This window comes from Acomys minous (genome assembly GCF_964271855.1).
Source record: "Acomys minous genome assembly, chromosome: 2".
Lineage (NCBI taxonomy): Eukaryota > Metazoa > Chordata > Mammalia > Rodentia > Muridae > Acomys > Acomys minous.
This window is the reverse complement of record NC_140484.1, coordinates 51,062,469-51,079,403: the sequence shown is the minus strand read 5'-3', so window position 1 is coordinate 51,079,403 and position 16,935 is coordinate 51,062,469. Positions and strand designations below refer to the sequence as shown.

The following is a 16,935-nucleotide window of genomic DNA, read 5'->3' as shown; positions in this document are numbered from 1 at the left end:
TCCTGTATAAAACGAGTTTTTTTAATTGTTTGGGGATCATGAAAACTCTATGCTCTGATGCAGTCATGGGGAGACGAAACCCTGTCAAGCTGGAGACCCAGGCCTGTGCGCGCCCTTGCCTTCCTCTGCCATGACCACGTCCACCAGGGTATGTCCCTGCAGCTTGCTTCCCACTAATGCATGGCACATCCCAGGGGGTGGGAGTCCTTCCTCAGCGTAGCGACCCCTCAGGAATACAACTCTGTCTTTATCCACAGTTAGTCCATGGGCCTCACACAGGGCCCGTGCTTCCTGGAGTCCGTCCAGTGCCAGGAGCTGTACTATGTAGTCCAAAGGCAAGGTCTGTCCTTTAGGAGTGCTCAGGGCACGGGCCAGGCGGGCTAGGGCTTTGCGGCGGGCGTAGCCAATGTGTCCCTGCACCGCGCAGCTCTGCAGGTAGGGCAATGTACGGAGCAGGCGGAACAATCGGGCGTGGTTGCCTTCACGGAAGGCAGCGTCAACCGCCAGGGCCGTCTGAAGGGGTGGGCAGGCACGCAGGGTGGCTGGCAGCTGGAGAACCTCCTGCAGGGCTTCCACAGAGCCTGAGGGCGAGGAGCAGAAAGAAACGTTGAGGTTATGTGGTTGTTTCTCTTAGCTATCACACAAATAATCAAAGACTTTTATATTTGCTTAAAAGTAATCTTCACAACACAATCTTGAGCAGCTTAAGTCTATTCTTAACCCTCTATGTTTTGACTCCATCTTTGCCAAAACCCCTGAAAGACCCCCGAAGGGAGACCCTCACTCAAGCCTCGGGATGGCGCGCACCCAAAGACACACAAACGACCGTCTTGCTGTAAACACATGAGGCAGTTTATTGGCGGAGCTCCGGGTCGACACGTATCTCACGCAGGAGACAGAGGGGTCGACCCAGAAGCCCAGGGGTTAGGGGTTTATATGGGCAAGGGTTGGGGGGAGTGGGAAGTTTCCGCGCGGCCACACACAACTGGTTGTTTCAAACATTTGAACATCAGCAAATTGTGTAGGCAGATCTGGGGTAAGCTCAGACTTAATCATACGGGAACAGTCCTTGGTTCCTGTTTTTCTTGAAACCCGAGGGTAGATGTTTTATCTGAGCTGACAACACATCTGGTTAAACTCAAACCTGGAACATTGTGTGCGGGCCTCAAAGAGGATTAAGCAAACACCATAAAATTGGATGAGGGGTCTTGGCTCATTACTCACTTGATCATGTCTGGTACCTGCTTCTCTCAGGAATTTGTCCTTGTGAATCCTCCCTATCTTTTATGGCCAGCCGGTCCCTGGAACACTCAATAGGCCTTTGTCTCCTATCTCCGCATTCTTTGTGATTTATCATCTGGGACCTTGGGCTAGCATACCTGTCGACCTGCACTTATGAGTTAGAGAGCTCTGCTGTTCTGGTTGCTTTAATGCTAATTAAAAATTTTCCCTTTCACCCCCAAGTTACTTGTTCTCTGTAGCTTTCCTCAGCTCAGGCGCCTAACCGCCCCCCCCCCCAGCTGGCAGGAAGTCCAGCCCTATTCTCTCCCCTGCTCATAGATGGGCTGTAACCTGCTTTATTGGCATATCAGGGAACAACTGGGAGGCAGTGTTTACACAACACCAAGACAGAAATCAGGATTAAGATTACACAGTTAACTTTATGCCTACAAAGAAACAAGGATGCCTCACATCCCATCCCCTCCAGGCCCACGCTGTGTACACCTCCTCTAGGCCCATCAAGATCAGGTCTAGAAGTTTGGTTCTGCTGCCAACTCAGGCCATTGTCCCCTGAGAGGAACAAATCCATTTCTTCTCTCCCTCTTCCAAGAAAGATCCAGCCATCAGACCCTTTTCTGGTCTTTCTGAGGTGCCACAAGACCAGTCCTCTTTCAGTCTAAATATTTTTTAAATTAATTAGTTAATAATTAATTTTTTTGAGACAAGGTTTCTCTCTGTAGCCCTTGGCTGTCCCAGAACTCACTCTGTAGACCAGGCTCAGAGACCCACCTGCCTCTGCCTCCCAGTGCTGGGATTAAAGGTGTGCGCCACCACACCAGGCTTCTGGGTCAATTATTTGGTAGCTAGGGCTGGTATTAGAAAAGGCCCCAACTGACACCATAATTCAACACAGTATCAAAAGGATTACAGGTTCTCCTTGTTAGTATAGTGGTGATTATCCCTGCCTGTCACACCGGAGACAGGGAGAGAACAGGTAACAGTTTGGTCAGCTGGGTGTGGTGGTGCACGCCTTTAATCCCGGTACTTGGGAGGCAGAGGCAGGTGGATCGCTGTGAGTTCGTGGCTAGCCTGGTCTACAAAGTGAGTCTAGGGCAGCCCAGGCTACACAGAGAAACCCTGGGAAACACAGGAAGGATTTCGGTGCTACTTACCCTACTTACTCATTTCTTTCAGGAAAAGTCTTTTTTTTTTTTTTTTTTTTTTTTTTTTTGAGGAAGACTCTCTTGGTCACTGTAACCTTAGGCTAGTTTTGTAGATTAATGAGTTTAAGAGTCACTGGGTGTGTGCATCATCCAAATACACTGTATATCCACATATAAAACGACCAAAGAATCTGCCTGACTCTGCCTCCAAAGTGGGGACCTGCCACCACGCCCACTGTATTTTCTTATAATTAAATACGCCATCCACATAAAGGGTCTTTTAGCAACTTCTGTCAGATACATTTATGGGCCAACCCACTGAGTGGTTTGCTAAAGCGCTTTCTAGGCCAACTCTCTCAGTACTACCCCACCCTCCCTCCACCTGTATAATGGAGAATCGACAGCCCTCGCACCTGAAGTCCCACGTCGGACTCGATGGCTCTTACGAACTGACTTTCCCAAAGTGAAACTGTTGCTGAGGGATGGAAACTGCCGTGCTCCTAAGCCACACATGGCGGCTGATGGTAGCTAGAACTGCTTCTCCCCGAAGATCCTTACGTCCCCACACTGCTCCCCGGGACCCGACTCACCCAAGTTGAAGAGCAGAAAGAGGCCTTGAAAGGCTGCCTGGCGAGGGTGCGGGGCCCCGCCCTGCGCGTAGCAGCGCCGCAGCGAACCGAAGCCCTCCTGCACCTGCCTCTGCAGCAGCACCGGGTCCGCGTCTCCCCGCGCCTCTTCGGGCCGCAGCCGCGCCACCACCGCCAGCAGCGTGGCCAGCGCGGCCTCCAGCACCGCCGCCGCTTCGGCGTCGCCCACGCCCTGCAGCGACAGATCCAGCCGCACGGCGCGCAGGCGGTCGGCCACGAAGCCCGCCACCTCCGCGCACGACGCGTCCGAGCGGCCGGCCACCTCGCCGGCCAGGTAGCGCACGGTGGCCAGGAGCACCGGCGGCGGCCGCAGCTGGCTGGGCGGCGGCCGGGGCTTGCCCGCTGCCGGCCGGCTGTACTCCTTCACTGCGCGCCGCGGGTCGGCTCGGGGCGCGTTCCCGCGGCCGCCCGGCTCCACCTCCAGTCGGTGCAGGCGGCGCTCGCGTTCGCGTCGGTCGCGTTCGGCGGCCGGGCACATGTCTGGGCACAGGCCCACGGGCAGTTTGCAGCCAGACATGGCAGGGCTGTGGGTAGAGGACGCACACTCAGCATCGCGGGGACAACGGAAGCGCCACGTCGCATCCTGCCGTGGGCTCGGGGAACACGCGCGGGGCCCAGCGTGTCGGGCACACCGCAGCTCACCGGATTTTCCAAGACACGGACATTTTCCCGCGGGCTTTAGAAACGTCTCCCACAATCCACCGCGCCTGGTTTCGGCTTTGCTCCCAAACATCCCATGATGCACCGGTTTGTAGTCCGGCGATGAGGCTACATCTCCCCAGGTCTGGGATTTAGTGGTTAGCTTTTCCTCTTGGGGCTCTCGAAATACGTAGTCCTGCTTTGCGTATTTGTTCATCATCTCTTTAGCACATTAAACTAGTGCTGTGGACCTGTCACTCTTCATTGTTTCCCTGGAGCTATTCTCCTTAAGCGTTGTTTTGAGACAAGATCTTAATAGACCAGCTGTGGCTGGTCTGGAAGTCACTATATAGACCAAGCTGACCTTGAACTCCATAGAGATCCGCCTGCCCCTGACTTCCAGTTCCAGGATTAAAGGCATGGGCCACACACTCATAAGTATGAATGCTAGACACAGTTTATTTGTCTGTTGGTATAGTGTAAGCTCACCCATAGACAATAATAAGCAAGTGGACCTGTTGTCTTCTGACACGGTTTTTATTCACATACATTTAAACTTTATAAATTTTTCACTTGTCAAAGAATCCTTTTTCTTCCAACCATTAACAAAAAAAAAAAAAAAAAGGAAAAAGAAAAAACACTTATAGCTGGAGAGAAGACCTTACAAAAAAGGCAGTGGGCAAGTCTGGCTGTAGACCCTGGCTCTAATGGGTAAACTGATAGAACCCACTCACATAAAACAGACAGGCAGGACCAGAAGTTCAAGTCTGATTCCAAGGAGGCAGCAGGCAGGTCGGAGCTGAGAAGTCGTTGCTTTTCTCATACTTGATCCAGTTAATACAGATCCGGCCTCTGGGGTTAAAGAGCAGGAAACAAGGCCAGGTCCCGAGGAGAGGCATGGAGGGGCTGGCAGTGCTGGAGCTGACATCCCAGGAAGGGTCCACCGCCTCAGGGCAGGTACTCTCGAAGGGTCTCTGCCCGTTTCAGGTACTCAGCTGCCTTCTTTTTCACGCCTTCCCGGCGGGCAGGGGAGGGGTCACCTGTACAAAGCAGATGGTATAACTACCTTCAGAACCCCTGGTCATAATGTGCATTTTGTTGTGTCCTGGGCTCTGGGGTGTCTTTGCCCCATTTTACGAGGCTATTTAAAAATTTAAGGAAAAATTCCACCCAATGTCTCCAGTTGACCTGTGAGAAGCAAAAGCTCATGGTCCTTATTTTTTCTTTAAAATACTTTGCATGGGGCTGGAGAGATGGCTCAGAGGCTAAACACACTGGTCGGTCTTCTAGAGGTCCTGAGTTCAATTCCCAGCAACCATCTATAATGAGATCTGGCGCCCTCTTCTGTCATGTAGGCGTACATGTAGGCAGAACACTGTATACATAATAAATGAGTAAATCTTTAAAAATAACTTTTTTAAAATTTGTGTGAGAGTGAGTATGTGAAGATGTGGTAACCTTAGCTGTAGGTCGTCGTCCCCCCCCCTCCCCCCATCCACCATGTCTGGGACTGGGGTCTCTCTGTTCTCTGCTGCATATGCCAGGCTCACCAGCCCTGGGGTTTCTGGGGAGTCTCCTGTATCTGCCTCCCATCTCGCCACAGGAACACCTCATTTCCTGGGTGTGCTGATGCACGCCACTTTGTGTGGTTCTGGACTTTCTAACTCAGTTCCTCATGCTGGCTTGCACGGCAAGCACCTTGCCCATGGTGCCATCTCCACAGCTGCTTAACGTTTCCCGTTCCCTTCCTCCTTACTGCCCTGCTCACCCGAGACTCCCTGAAGCAAGATGTGCACCCCATCCCGGTAGCCCTGGAGGGCAGCAGCATAGGCGCCAGCCTTTTCATTCTGCAGGGCTTGAGTGATAAGCTCTGTGGCCCGGCCGAGGTAAGCTGGGGCAGGTTCTCCATCCGCAGCCTCCTCCTCCTGTCCTCCTGGCTCCCAGGGTTCCTGGTCCAGCCTGTTAGACTGCACCTCCATGGCTGCCAGCTCGCCTGTGTGAGTGGGGCTGGGGCCTGCACTTTCTGCAATAAAACAGGAAGGATAAATAAAACCAGGCTGGCCCTTTCCTTCCCCAGGGCCTGTTGCCCATTCCAGGCTTATTTTGTTCCTCAGCCCATAGGAGGGGAACAGAAGTCATTTGAGTAGAGCAGCTGTGATCTCTCTTTCTTTCTCTTCTTCGAGACAGGGTCTCTCTGTGTAGCGTTGGCTGTTGTGGACTCACTTTGTAGTCCAGGCTGGCCTTGAACTCACAGCAATCCGCCTGCCTCTGCCTCCCGAGTGCTGGGATTAAAGGCGTGCGCCACCATGCCCAGCCTGCTTTGTTTTGTTTTTGAGACTATGTAACCTCACTGACCTAGGCTGTTATGTAGATCATGCCAGCTTCACACTCATAGAGATCCTCCTGCCTCTGCGTCCGCCTCTCACGTGCCGGGATTCTGTGTATGTGCCACCACCGCCACAGGTCCTTGAGCATGTGACCCTTATGATGCTGTGCTACTCCGAGTGTGCGAGGGGAGGAGGGCTCAGCGCCTTCCTCCACAGCTGCTCAAAGGTGCTCAGAGAGGCCACGTCCTCCCTCCCTGCCCCTTGGCTCCTCACACGCCATACTTGCTCCTTACCCTCTTTGGAGTAAGGGTCGAAAAGGGCAAGTTCAGCCTCAGAGAGGGGCCCTCGAGCTGGGGAGCCGGAAGCTTCCTCGGCGCTGTCACAGTTGAAGAGAAGATCCAAGGCCTCCTGGGCGGGGCTTGATGGCAGGGGATCCACTGAGGAGAGGCCAGGGGACACTTATTCTTTCTCAGCTTTCAAAACAGAATCTACATCTTGATTAATCCTTGCAGCAACCACGGGTATACACAAGGCCACTATTAGGTTCGGGCCTATTTGACAGATGAGCAAACTGAAGCCCAGAAAACAAAAATGACCTGCTTAGAGGCTGCCCACCCCTTACCCCTACCCTTTCCCCTGAGACTTCTGGGGAGGACTCACTCCCTTCCCTGACCCTGACATACCCGGCACCTCCAACTCCTCCTGGCCTCTCCTTTCCGCAGGCAGCGGCTGGAGTAGCCGGGCCTCATCAGGCGGTGGTGTGGGGATGAGAGGGGGCGGCAGGATTCGCAGGTCCCTGGACACGTCAGAGGGCCGTGTCACCTCCCCACCCTGCAAGCGACAAAGTGCAATTAGGAATGTAGCTGGTAGGGAGGGGACCTGGAGAGGAGCTAGGGAGGCGGGGCGGGCAGGTGGACTTACCCGGAAAAACTCCTTGAGCTGGGGGCTGTTGTTGAGGGCAGGGATGGGGACCGTGAAGCGCAGCAAGTCCTCCGCACCCTTGCGCCGTTCCTCAATCACGGAGGCTTCAAACCGACCTGCGGACCCCGGGGCAGGAGAAGAGCAGTGATAACAGGGGCTTCCGGTCCCTCCCCGTCCATCCTCCCATTAACCTTCCCTGCCTCCTCCTAAAGCATCACCCTCCCCGTTCACCTTATTCTTCCTCCAGATGTGTTAAGGCACCTGCTTCCTGCTGGCTTCAGGTCAGGGAGAGAAAGTAGCGCCCTGTTCTCAAGGGCATCATACCACAGATGGAGGAAGTTTCTTCCCTCCCTCCCTCCCTCCCTCCCTAGGCCATGTCTCATTTATATAACTCTGACTGACCTGGAGCTTGCTATGTATACCTCAAACTCACAGAGGTCCATCCACCTGCCTCTGCCTTCTATGTGCTGGGATTACAGACGTGTGTTATCACGTCTGACAAGAAAGGCCATTTTAAGAGGCTTGGATACAATCAGGAGGAAAGTAAAGCTCAGAAAAGGTGACTTTCCCAAGGTCACAGAGCAAGGGGCTGTTTCCCTCCTGGGCACAGTGGAGCACACACCTGTTATTCCATACTTGGGAGGCTGGGGTGGGAGGATCGTTAGAGGCTCAAGGCTATCCTGGGCTACATTTGAGACCTTGTCTCAAAAAGCAGAAAACAACAACAACAAACCACAAAACAAACCAAACAACAACAACCATAAAGCTACATGCTGTGTAATCTAACTCTACCTTAGTTGTGCAGGGGGCACAGCTTGTACCCCACCCTACTCGCCACAATGGTCTCATTGGCCTGGCATGACCTGACAACTCTCCACCTCATTGCAAAGGAATATTCATATACCTCTGGGAACTCCTGTAATTAATGGGTTAATGGCCTCCTGGGTTCTCTGCTATACAAACTAGCTTAGTTGGGCTGGAAAGATGGCTTATAGGTTAAGAACACTGGCTGCTCTTCCAAAGGCCCTGAGTTCAATTCCTGACAACCACATGGTGGCTTGCAACCATCTGTAATGAGATCTGGTGCCCTCTTCTGGCATGCAGGCATACATGTGGGCAGAATACTGTATAAATAATAAACATTAATTTAAAAAAAAAAAACAGCCAGGCGAGGTGGTGCACGCCTTTAATCCCAGCACTAGGGAGGCAGAGGCAGGCGGATCACTGGGAGTTCGAGGCCAGCCTGGTCTACAGAGTGAGTCTAGGACAGCCAAGATAACACAGAGAAACCCTGTCTCGAAAAATAAAACAAACAAAAAACTAGCTTAGTTTGTCACTCATGTCCTCTCTAACTCCATGTGATGCTCCCTGCCACCTTGGGGCTCTGCCAGCAACAGAGCCATCAGCAGATATGGCCTCTGAACCTGAGACCAGAGCCCTAGTGTAGGGGACAGGTTATATAGCCAATGTTCAGCCATCTTGTCGGAGCCTAGGTTCCTATTTCTCTAGCAGTCTGCCATTTACCAGACACCAGCTGACCCTGTTGTGGTTCAGCTGTTAGACTAAAGATAAGATTTAGACTGAGCACCCTGTTGTAGTTGAACAGTTAGATTATAGCAAAATATTTGGTGTGGCAGGACGTTGTGACCTGCTTGGAATTCCTTGCATCTTGAGATAGCCTACATCTGGGTTGCCACAGGAATATGCTTTCCTGCCCCCTGCCTTATAAAAACTGTGTGAAATGTCTCAATAAATGGGGTTTGAACAGAATGCAGACTTGCCCCCTTCTTCGTGTCTAGTGTTCTTTCCCTATACAGGAAAATTTTCCTCCCGAGCGTTAGTCGAACCCCGGCGGGCTGGGGCACCCTATGTTAAAATAAGCCTCTCTTCTATAAGAACTAATGCATCCAGCTGTGATATTGTGTTATGTTACTGCAGCAGAAAACAGACTAAGGCTCAGACAAAGGCCCTCCACCTTGCTGAGCCTCATCAAGGGGTAGGTTGTGCTGAGCCTCAGTTTCCCCATTTTTCAATGGGAGCATCTTAGAAGGCCCATCCAGTTTCTCTAAAGTGTCTTTTTTCAGGGTGAGGCTGACACTCGCCAGCCCCCACCAGTCCAGGCCCCCTTTACCTAAGCCCACCTGCACACTGAGGCAGTGGTTCCCATACAAACTCACCAAACACCTGGGCACGAGGGAAAGCTGGAAACTCCTCTAGGCGGCGGAAGAGGTTGCGGTGAGTGTAGGCCAAGTCCCCATGGAGCTTACGGAAGTCACTGTATCTCTTCCAGACGACTACCTATGAGGTGTGTGAGACTTGACCTGGGCCAGGACGGGAGTGGGGTGGGGGTGGGGAGCGGGCCTTCCCATGTTCTGTATGTCCTAGGGGCTGAGAGGGACCACTGCACACACCCTCGCCTACACAGGCCAGGGTCCTTGAAGGAGGCAGGCCCTTGAAGTTGCTGGCTATTCCCTTATGACGCTGGATATGTACATGGGAACGTCCCTCTTTCCCAGGATCCTTACCTCTTTGATATCCTCTGGGTCCTTCTTTGAGATGAACTGAGAAAGGAAAGGCAAAAGCCAGGTGAGACCAGAGCCTGACAGGCAACACTGCAGTACTCCTCAAAAGCTGAGGAAGCCTCAAGGGCCTTCTAGTATCTCTCAAAGCCAAGTGCCCGCTGGAATAAAAGGGTCCTGGATTTAAGGCTTTGAGCAAGTTTTCTTTTGGGTTTCTGGACACAGGGTTTCTTTCTTTTTGGTTTTTCAAGACAGGGTCCCTCTGTGTAGCCTTGGCTGTCCTGGACTCGCTCTGTAAACCAGGCCGGCCTTGAACTCACAGAGCTCTGCCTGCCTCTGCCTCCATGTCTCACTAGGCTCAGCTATCTTGGTATTTATTTTTGGTACTAAGGATTGAACTCAGGACTTCTTGCAACCTGGGTTAGCACTCTCCCATGGAGTTACATCCTCAGCTCCTTGAGCAAAATTTCTGTTGTGCACCTGTGTCTTCATCTGGTAAAAGTGAGGGTACTGACTATCTGTCTAGGTAGCCTCATGCTCAATTTTATTACTTTTTAAAAGTTGGACTTTTCTTTTCTTTTTTGGAGGGATGGCAAGGTTTCCCTATGCAGCCTGGCTGGCCTAGAACTTGCTGTGTAGAGTAGTTTGGTTTCAAACTCACAGAGATCTGCCTGCTTCTGCCTCTTGAGTACTTGGGAGTAATGACATGTGCCACCAGGACTGGCTTCCAACTTAACTTTTCTCCCAATTCCTTCCTATAGCCAAGTCCTGGTATTCAGAAAGCAAAAACCTCTGCTTCTCTAAAGAAAGTCTGGGAGATGACTCAGGGGACCCAGGTTCAACTCCCAGCACCCACATGGCAGCTCATAACTGTCTGCAACTCTGGTTCCAGGGACTCCAACACCCTCACTCGGACATGCAGCAGGCAAAACACCAATGCACATAAAATAAAAATAAATCATTAAAACAAAAGAAGTGAGTCTCTCCCAGGATTCAGTTCCCCCTTAAGGGAGGAGCCTTGAGGTCACAATCCCATGAAGACAATAAGCAGCCGACACGAGTTGGGCATTCTGGAAGAGCGAAACTGGCCTGAGACAGATGGAACACTTATCTTTCACTGTTATGTTTCTGGAAGTTTTACAGTGAGGTTGTACAGTTTAGAATCATTAGTAGTTGTCAAAACATCCTTTCCTTTTTTCTAGACCTCAGCAAATCAGACATGATTAAGATGCCTATTTAAAGGCTAAGGACAGGGCCTAGAGAGATGGCTCAGTAGTTAAGAGTGTGTCCTGTTCTTTTTTTTTTTTTTTTTTTTTTGAGACAAGGTTTCTCTGTGTAGCCTTGACTGTCCTGGACTCACTTTGTAGACCAGGCTGGCCTCGAACTCACAGCGATCCGCCTGCCTCTACCTCCCGAGTCCTGGGATTAAAGGCGTGCGCCACCACGCCCGGCCCATGTGTCCTGTTCTTAAAGGGACAGGAGTTCAGTGCCCAGAAGGTACCCACATTGTGTGGCTCACAATCTTTTGTAACTCCAGCTCCAGGGGATCAGATCTGATGCACATGTATCCAAGCACAGTTGTACTATACATCCATACAAACACACAAATCAAAAATAAGGGGGCAGGACAGATGATTCAGCAGTTAAAAGCACTTGCTGCTACAGCAGAGGACCTGGGTTTGGTTCCTAGCACACAGAGGGCAGATGGAAATAGTTTCTAACTCCAATCCCAATAGACTCAATACCTTTTATGACTTTTGAGGCTACCAGGCATGTATTTGACATACATGTATACATGCAGGCAAAACACTTGTACATATAAAAGTAAATAAATCTGGTCAGGTAGTGGCAGCCCATGCCTCTAATCCTACCATTTGGGAGGCAGAGGCAGCGGGATCTCTATGAGTTTGAGGTCAGCCTGGTCTACAGAGTGAGTTCTAGGACAGCCAGAGCTACACAGAGAAACCCTGTCTCAAAAAACAAAGAAACAGACAAAATAAATCCGGATCTGAATAGAATGCTCCGATGTTAAAAGCACTGGCTATTTTTTCTAAAGAACCAAAGTTCTATTGACAGTACCAACAGGGGAGCATACAATGGCCTGTAATTCCAATCCACGGGGATCTAGCACCCTCTTCTGGCCTCACTGGGCACTGCATACATAGTGCAGATAGACATGTAGATAAAACTAAAACATTAAATAAAATTTAAGTAAATAAGCCAGGTGTGGTGGTGCATGCTGCCTTTGATCCCAGCACTCAGGAGTCTGAGGCAGGAGGATCTCTGTGAGCTCGAGACTAGCCTGGTCTACAGAGTTGAGTAGGCTCCAGGACAGCCAAGGCTACACACTCTGTTTGGGTCTGGGAGGAGGGATTTTAAGTAAATAAATCTTTACAATAAAAGACATGGGGGGGGGGCTGGAGAGATGGATCAGCGGTTAAGGGCACTGACTGCTCTTGCAGAGGTCCTGAGTTCAATTCCCAGCAACCACATGGTGACTCACATCCATCTATAATGTGATTGGATGCATACTGTATAAATAATAATAATAATAATAATAATAATAATAATAATAATAATAATAATAATAAAGACATGGATCATCCAGTTGGGTGCTCTGGCACATGTGGTCCCAGCGCTCAAGGGGAGGAGGTGTTAGTTCACGATCACCCTCAGCTACATAACGAGTGAGAGAGGTCTGCGCTGCACTTACTTGTCTAGCATGTGGGAGGACCTGAGTCCTCACTGAAGGGGGAAAAAAACGCATGTGTAAGGCATGTGACTAGGTCTAAAAAGCTAACAGGAAGACATAGAAGAAAGAGTTATAACGGCTAGTTCATCCTTCCTACCCTCCAGCCATCTTCCTCGAGACAATTATTCTGTTTGTTTTTGGCTTGGGAAAAAGCAAGTTACTAGGCATAAGCACACTCTAGAGACTTGTAGGACTCTGACTTGGATTGCTTTCTTTTTTGGGGGGGGGTGTCTCAAGACAGGGTTTCTCTGTGTAGCCTTGGCTGTCCTAGACTTGTCCTTAACTTGCTTTGTAGACCAGGCTGGCCTTGAACTCGCAGTGATCCTCCTGTCTCTGCCTCCCAAGTGCTGGGATTAAAGGTGTGAGCCACCACACCCAGGCTGTTTGCTTTCTTTTAACAGTTGACAAGTGCACTAATCAAACAGTTGCCTAGCTGAAAAAAGTTTAAGTACAAGGAAAAGTATAGCCCAGCGTTGGTGGCGCACGCCTTCAATCCCAACACTGGGGAGGCAGAGGCAGGCAGATCTCTGAGTTCGAGGCCGGCCTGGTCTATACAGAGTGAGCTCCAGGTCAGCCAAGGCTACACAAAGAAACCCTATCTTGAACACACACACACACACACACACACACACACACACACACACTGCCCCCCAAAAAGAAACGTATAGTCAGTGTTCAGGCAGCAGCCAAGTTTCTCCCACTGAAAGCCTCCACAGTTACGAGCCCCTGGGTAAAATTCAAAAACATTCTTTTGTGCTGATTTATTTTCAGTTTTCCCCATGATGTGCACATTTAAAGTTTTATTGTTACAAACACCAACTTGAGCTTTTATTGACTTCCTTAGACAGCTCTGAAGATGGGACACCTGAGCCTTTTTTAATTGCTTGAGTTTTTTAAACCACACAAATATAATTTTTAATGAAAATATAAACTCTTTAAAAGATCTTTTTATGGAGGGGGGGCAAAACAAATCTCTTTATAGTTGGGCATGGAGGAGCATGCCTCTAATCCCAGCACTTGGGAGGCAGAAGCAGGAAGTCTCTGTGACTTCAAGGCCAGCCTGGTCTATAGAGTGAATTCCACGACTGCTAGGGCTAAGTAGAGAGACCCTGTCTCAAAAAAAAGGAAAAAATAAAAAATAAAAAGGTAGATTTTTTTGTTTACGTATCAAGCAGAGCTAATTACCAAAAGTTACTCATAGCGATTAGAGTAGGACTATTTGGATTAATCCGGAGTCTTTTTTGCTTTGAGAAATTCGCGGGCTGAATCTAGTTACCACCATCAACATCGCGGGGGGCCACAGGCACCAGACCAGGCGCGGAGTAGTGGTCCGCCGGCTTTAAAAAAAGACCTTTAGCCCCGCCTTAAGGCTTCCGCCTCAGGCTCCTCTTAAAGGGGAATTTCACTTATCTAGGCCAAACCGCGACCTCCCTCAGCCCTTTGCCTTTAAGATACAACATTGGTCCAGGGTTTCTTAAAAGGGTGAAGTCCTCGCGCAGGGTCCCACCTCACCTGAGCGGTTACTTTGTACTCTGTGTAACCCTTGGGGTGGGTCCTGGGGTCTGAGACTGTGTAGTGCCTCAGGAAGTCATCCTTTGCCTGTCGCGACATGACAGCGGAGCTGGCGGCAGGCTCCTCCTCCTGCACGTCGCCCCCGCTCTCCGTGCTCCGCCTGCTGCCGCAGCCAGGATCAGGCCGGCGCCCTTCTGCTTCAGGCCCAGGGACCTGGTCGCAAGTGACACAGCTGTTCTTGGCCTAGGGGCGTGGCTAAGGGAGTGTCTGACAAGTCCTAGGTCCTTGGTAAAGCGGTGATCTAGGTAGAGTAAGGATTGGTTGTTCCGGGGAGCTTTAACCAGCTGGCGCGGTAGAGTGTGGTTGAGCCCGCCTCACCCCAACGTAAACACTCCTTATAGACCTCCGGAACTTCTCTCTCTCTTCTTTACATCCATCCAGCCTATTATTTATGTTATGAATTATTTTGAGCTATGGTCTCCGCTGTGTTGCCCATCCGAACTTCTGGACTTAAAATATCCTCCTGCCTCAACCTCCTGAGTATCTGGAACTCCAGGTGTTTGGCATAGGGCCGAACCCTTGCAACTTTCATTGAGTTAAAAATGTGCCAGATGGAGTAAAGTTAAATTCCCTGCATCACTGTGCCGACTTGGCTTGGGTGACTGACAATTTCTGATGCTGAAAAAGCTGGAGAGTGACAGAGGCTCTGAAGTCACAACGCTTTACAACTGTTTGAATTCAGCCGGGCAGATGTGGTGGCGCACGCCTTTAATCCCAGCACTCAGGCCGAGGCCAGCCTGGTCTACAAAGCGAGTCCAGGACAGCCAAGACTACACAGAGAAACCCTGTCTCGAAAAACCAAACCAACAAACAAAAACCCCAGCTGTTTGAATTCCCCTTAAAATTTGGGGAGGTGAGACACTGAGATGATCTCATGTAGCCCAGGTTGGCCTCAGACTTACTATCGAGGCTAGCCTTAAATTTTTCTTCTGTTTAAAATTTACTTATTCTGCAATATTTTGTCTGCATGTGTGCCTGCTCACCAGAAGAGGGCACCAGATCTCATTATAGATGGTTGTGAGCCACCGTGTGGTTGGTTGTAGGAATTGAACTCAGGACCTTTGGAAGAACAAACAATGCTCTTAACCTCTATGTAGTCTTTGAACTCCTTGTCCTCTTGCCTCCACTCCCACATGCTGGGATTACAGCTGTGTACCACTATGCCTAGCTTCCTGGTTCGCTTTCCTTCTCTCTGTCCTTGCTAAGCTCTTTGTCTAGAGCAGTGTAGTTCCTGGCGTGGCACAGATCTCCAGGTCTACCAGAAGCCAGCAGAAGCAACAGGGGAAGGGGGCAGCTGCTCTATTGCCCATGTTTTCTGCCCATTGCATGAAGTGAGGGCTGCACCTCAGCACTCGCTCTCTCCTCAGTCCTGTGATGACCATAACCTTGCTGTTTTCCAGTCTTTGTGCTTAATTCACTTCTCCCCGCTTGCTCAAGGCACAGGAGCACTGGCGCTGGGGTGACTCCATTGTACTGACGCCTGAACGCTTAAGCTCCCATTGTTTCAAATCACAATCATAGCTGACACCTGAAGCTCAAGATGCCTCTGACACCAGCTTGTTCCTATCTTAGCAGGGGTTAACATTATTTTTCGCCAGATGGACAGAAGCCCAGGTGGGTCAGGCAGTTCTGTCAGCATTAGCAAGTGTGCAGCAGAGCTATGGGTGTCTCCGGGGCCTGGATTCATGATGGGACTGAGAGCAGATCTCAGGTAGTGAAGGAAAGTGCAGCTGCCTCCGCCACCCGATAGAGCTGCTGACTGGAGATCTTACCTCAGTACACACACACAGTGCAGGGGTTGGGGGCAAAGTGGTTGTTGTTGGTTTATCTTGTTTTGGTTTGGTTTTTGGAGACAGGGTTTCTCTGCGTACCCTTGGCTGTCATGGAACTCACTCTCAGGCTGGCCTAGGACTCGGAGATTCACTGTGTCTGCCTCCCAAGTGGGGGGATTAAAGGCGTACACCACCACCTGGCTAGCAGACGTTTGTTGTTGTTTTAAATAACAAGCTATCTTGGAAGATGAGGGCTTAGTGCCATCTTTTATAAACTTAAGCCTCTTCTAGGATTTTTGACATGAGTTGATGAGGTTTTCAGAAGTTGCTCTGGCTAAAGACAGTATGACACTAACCTAAAACAGCTGATCCAAACAAGGCTGTTGGTTTGTATCTAGTTTTATCTTATTTTGGTTTTTTCTTTTATTTTCTTTTTGGTTTTTCAAGACAGGGTTTCTCTGTGTAGCCTTGGCTGTCCTGGACCATGTAGACCAGGCTGGCCTCGAACTCACATCGATCCACCTGCCTCTGCCTCCTGAGTGCTGGGATTAAAGGTGTGCGCCGCCGCCGCCGCCGCCGCCGCCGCCGCCACCACCACCTGGCTTATTTTGGTTTTTTCAAGAAAGGATTTCTGTGTGTAGCCTTGGCTATCTTGGACTTGCTTTGTAGACCAAGCTGGCCAGCACTCGGGAGGCAGAGGAGGTGGATGTCTGTGAGTTCAAGGCCAGCCTGGTCTACAGTGCGAGTCTAAGACAGCCAAGGCTACAAGAGAGAAATCCTATCTTGGAAAACCAAAATCGAGCTGGGCAGTGATGGCACATGCCTTTAATCCCAGCACTTGGGAAGCAGAAGCAGGCAGATCTTGTGAGCTCACGGCCAGCCTGGTCTACAAAGCAAGTCTAAGACAGCCAAGGTACATAGAGAAACCCTGTCTGGGTGGGGAGGGGGGGAGGAAGAGAAAAAAAAAAGGGAGGCGGGGCTGGGAGAAGTCTGGGGTTTTTGTTAATTCGTACTGATGAAGGAAGGTGTTCCTACAGGAACCGGCAGCCCCTTCTCAGAAACTTTTCTCTCCTTGAGTCTGTGTTTTACTGTCACCTCCTCTGGGTAGCCTGCTTGGTCTCTTGTAGATGGAAGCCACCCGCCCAGTCCTGAGCTTCCATGGGTTCTATACATTTCTTTGACAAAACTGCAGTTACAGGCTGGGGCTGAGGTTGGGGCTCCCTGGTAGAACACTTGCTTAGCATGTACAAGGTCCTGGGTTCAATCCCCAGCACTGAAAACACACACAAAAAAACAACAGACAGACAGAACGGCAGTTAGTCCTCCGCTCTGATCTGTGCCCTCTGGACTCTGCATCCCAGGTGAGCGCTACAGTCAATGACTCACAAGTGGCTCAGCCAGG

The 16,935-nt window shown here is 50.5% G+C and overlaps 2 protein-coding genes across 2 annotated transcripts; both read right to left on the bottom strand.

Moving 5' to 3' along the window:
• Positions 1 to 3: 3 nt before the first annotated feature.
• Positions 4 to 4,027, bottom strand: SAC3D1 (SAC3 domain containing 1). The gene is made up of 2 exons (XM_084761138.1): positions 2,975 to 4,027; positions 4 to 581 (listed from the first exon to the last, which is right to left on the bottom strand). The coding sequence occupies exons 1-2, from the start codon at positions 3,888 to 3,890 to the stop codon at positions 85 to 87; spliced, it is 1,413 nt and encodes a 470-aa protein (XP_084617264.1). The 5' UTR covers positions 3,891 to 4,027; the 3' UTR covers positions 4 to 84.
• Positions 4,028 to 4,115: 88 nt separating this feature from the next.
• On the bottom strand, positions 4,116 to 14,009 carry SNX15 (sorting nexin 15). Its single transcript, XM_084761481.1, has 8 exons — positions 13,702 to 14,009; positions 9,444 to 9,479; positions 9,096 to 9,216; positions 6,919 to 7,034; positions 6,681 to 6,828; positions 6,291 to 6,434; positions 5,439 to 5,693; positions 4,116 to 4,710 (listed from the first exon to the last, which is right to left on the bottom strand). Exons 1-8 carry the CDS (start codon positions 13,798 to 13,800, stop codon positions 4,619 to 4,621), a joined length of 1,011 nt encoding a protein of 336 aa, XP_084617607.1. The 5' UTR covers positions 13,801 to 14,009; the 3' UTR covers positions 4,116 to 4,618.
• Between the last annotated feature and the right edge of the window lie 2,926 nt (positions 14,010 to 16,935).

What these genes read in the sequence shown, in the direction of transcription:
- SAC3D1 (XM_084761138.1), bottom strand. Translation starts at nt 3,890, where the DNA reads ATGATGAACAAATACGCAAAGCAGGACTACGTATTTCGAGAGCCCCAA. An exon ending in CTTTCTGCTCTTCAACTTGG is followed by an intron (nt 582 to 2,974) that starts GTGAGTCGGGTC and finishes CCTCGCCCTCAG; the next exon opens with GCTCTGTGGAAGCCCTGCAG.
- SNX15 (XM_084761481.1), bottom strand. Translation starts at nt 13,800, where the DNA reads ATGTCGCGACAGGCAAAGGATGACTTCCTGAGGCACTACACAGTCTCA. An exon ending in CCCTCGTGCCCAGGTGTTTG is followed by an intron (nt 7,035 to 9,095) that starts GTGAGTTTGTAT and finishes CGGGGTCCGCAG; the next exon opens with GTCGGTTTGAAGCCTCCGTG. An exon ending in CGACCCTTACTCCAAAGAGG is followed by an intron (nt 5,694 to 6,290) that starts GTAAGGAGCAAG and finishes GTTTTATTGCAG; the next exon opens with AAAGTGCAGGCCCCAGCCCC.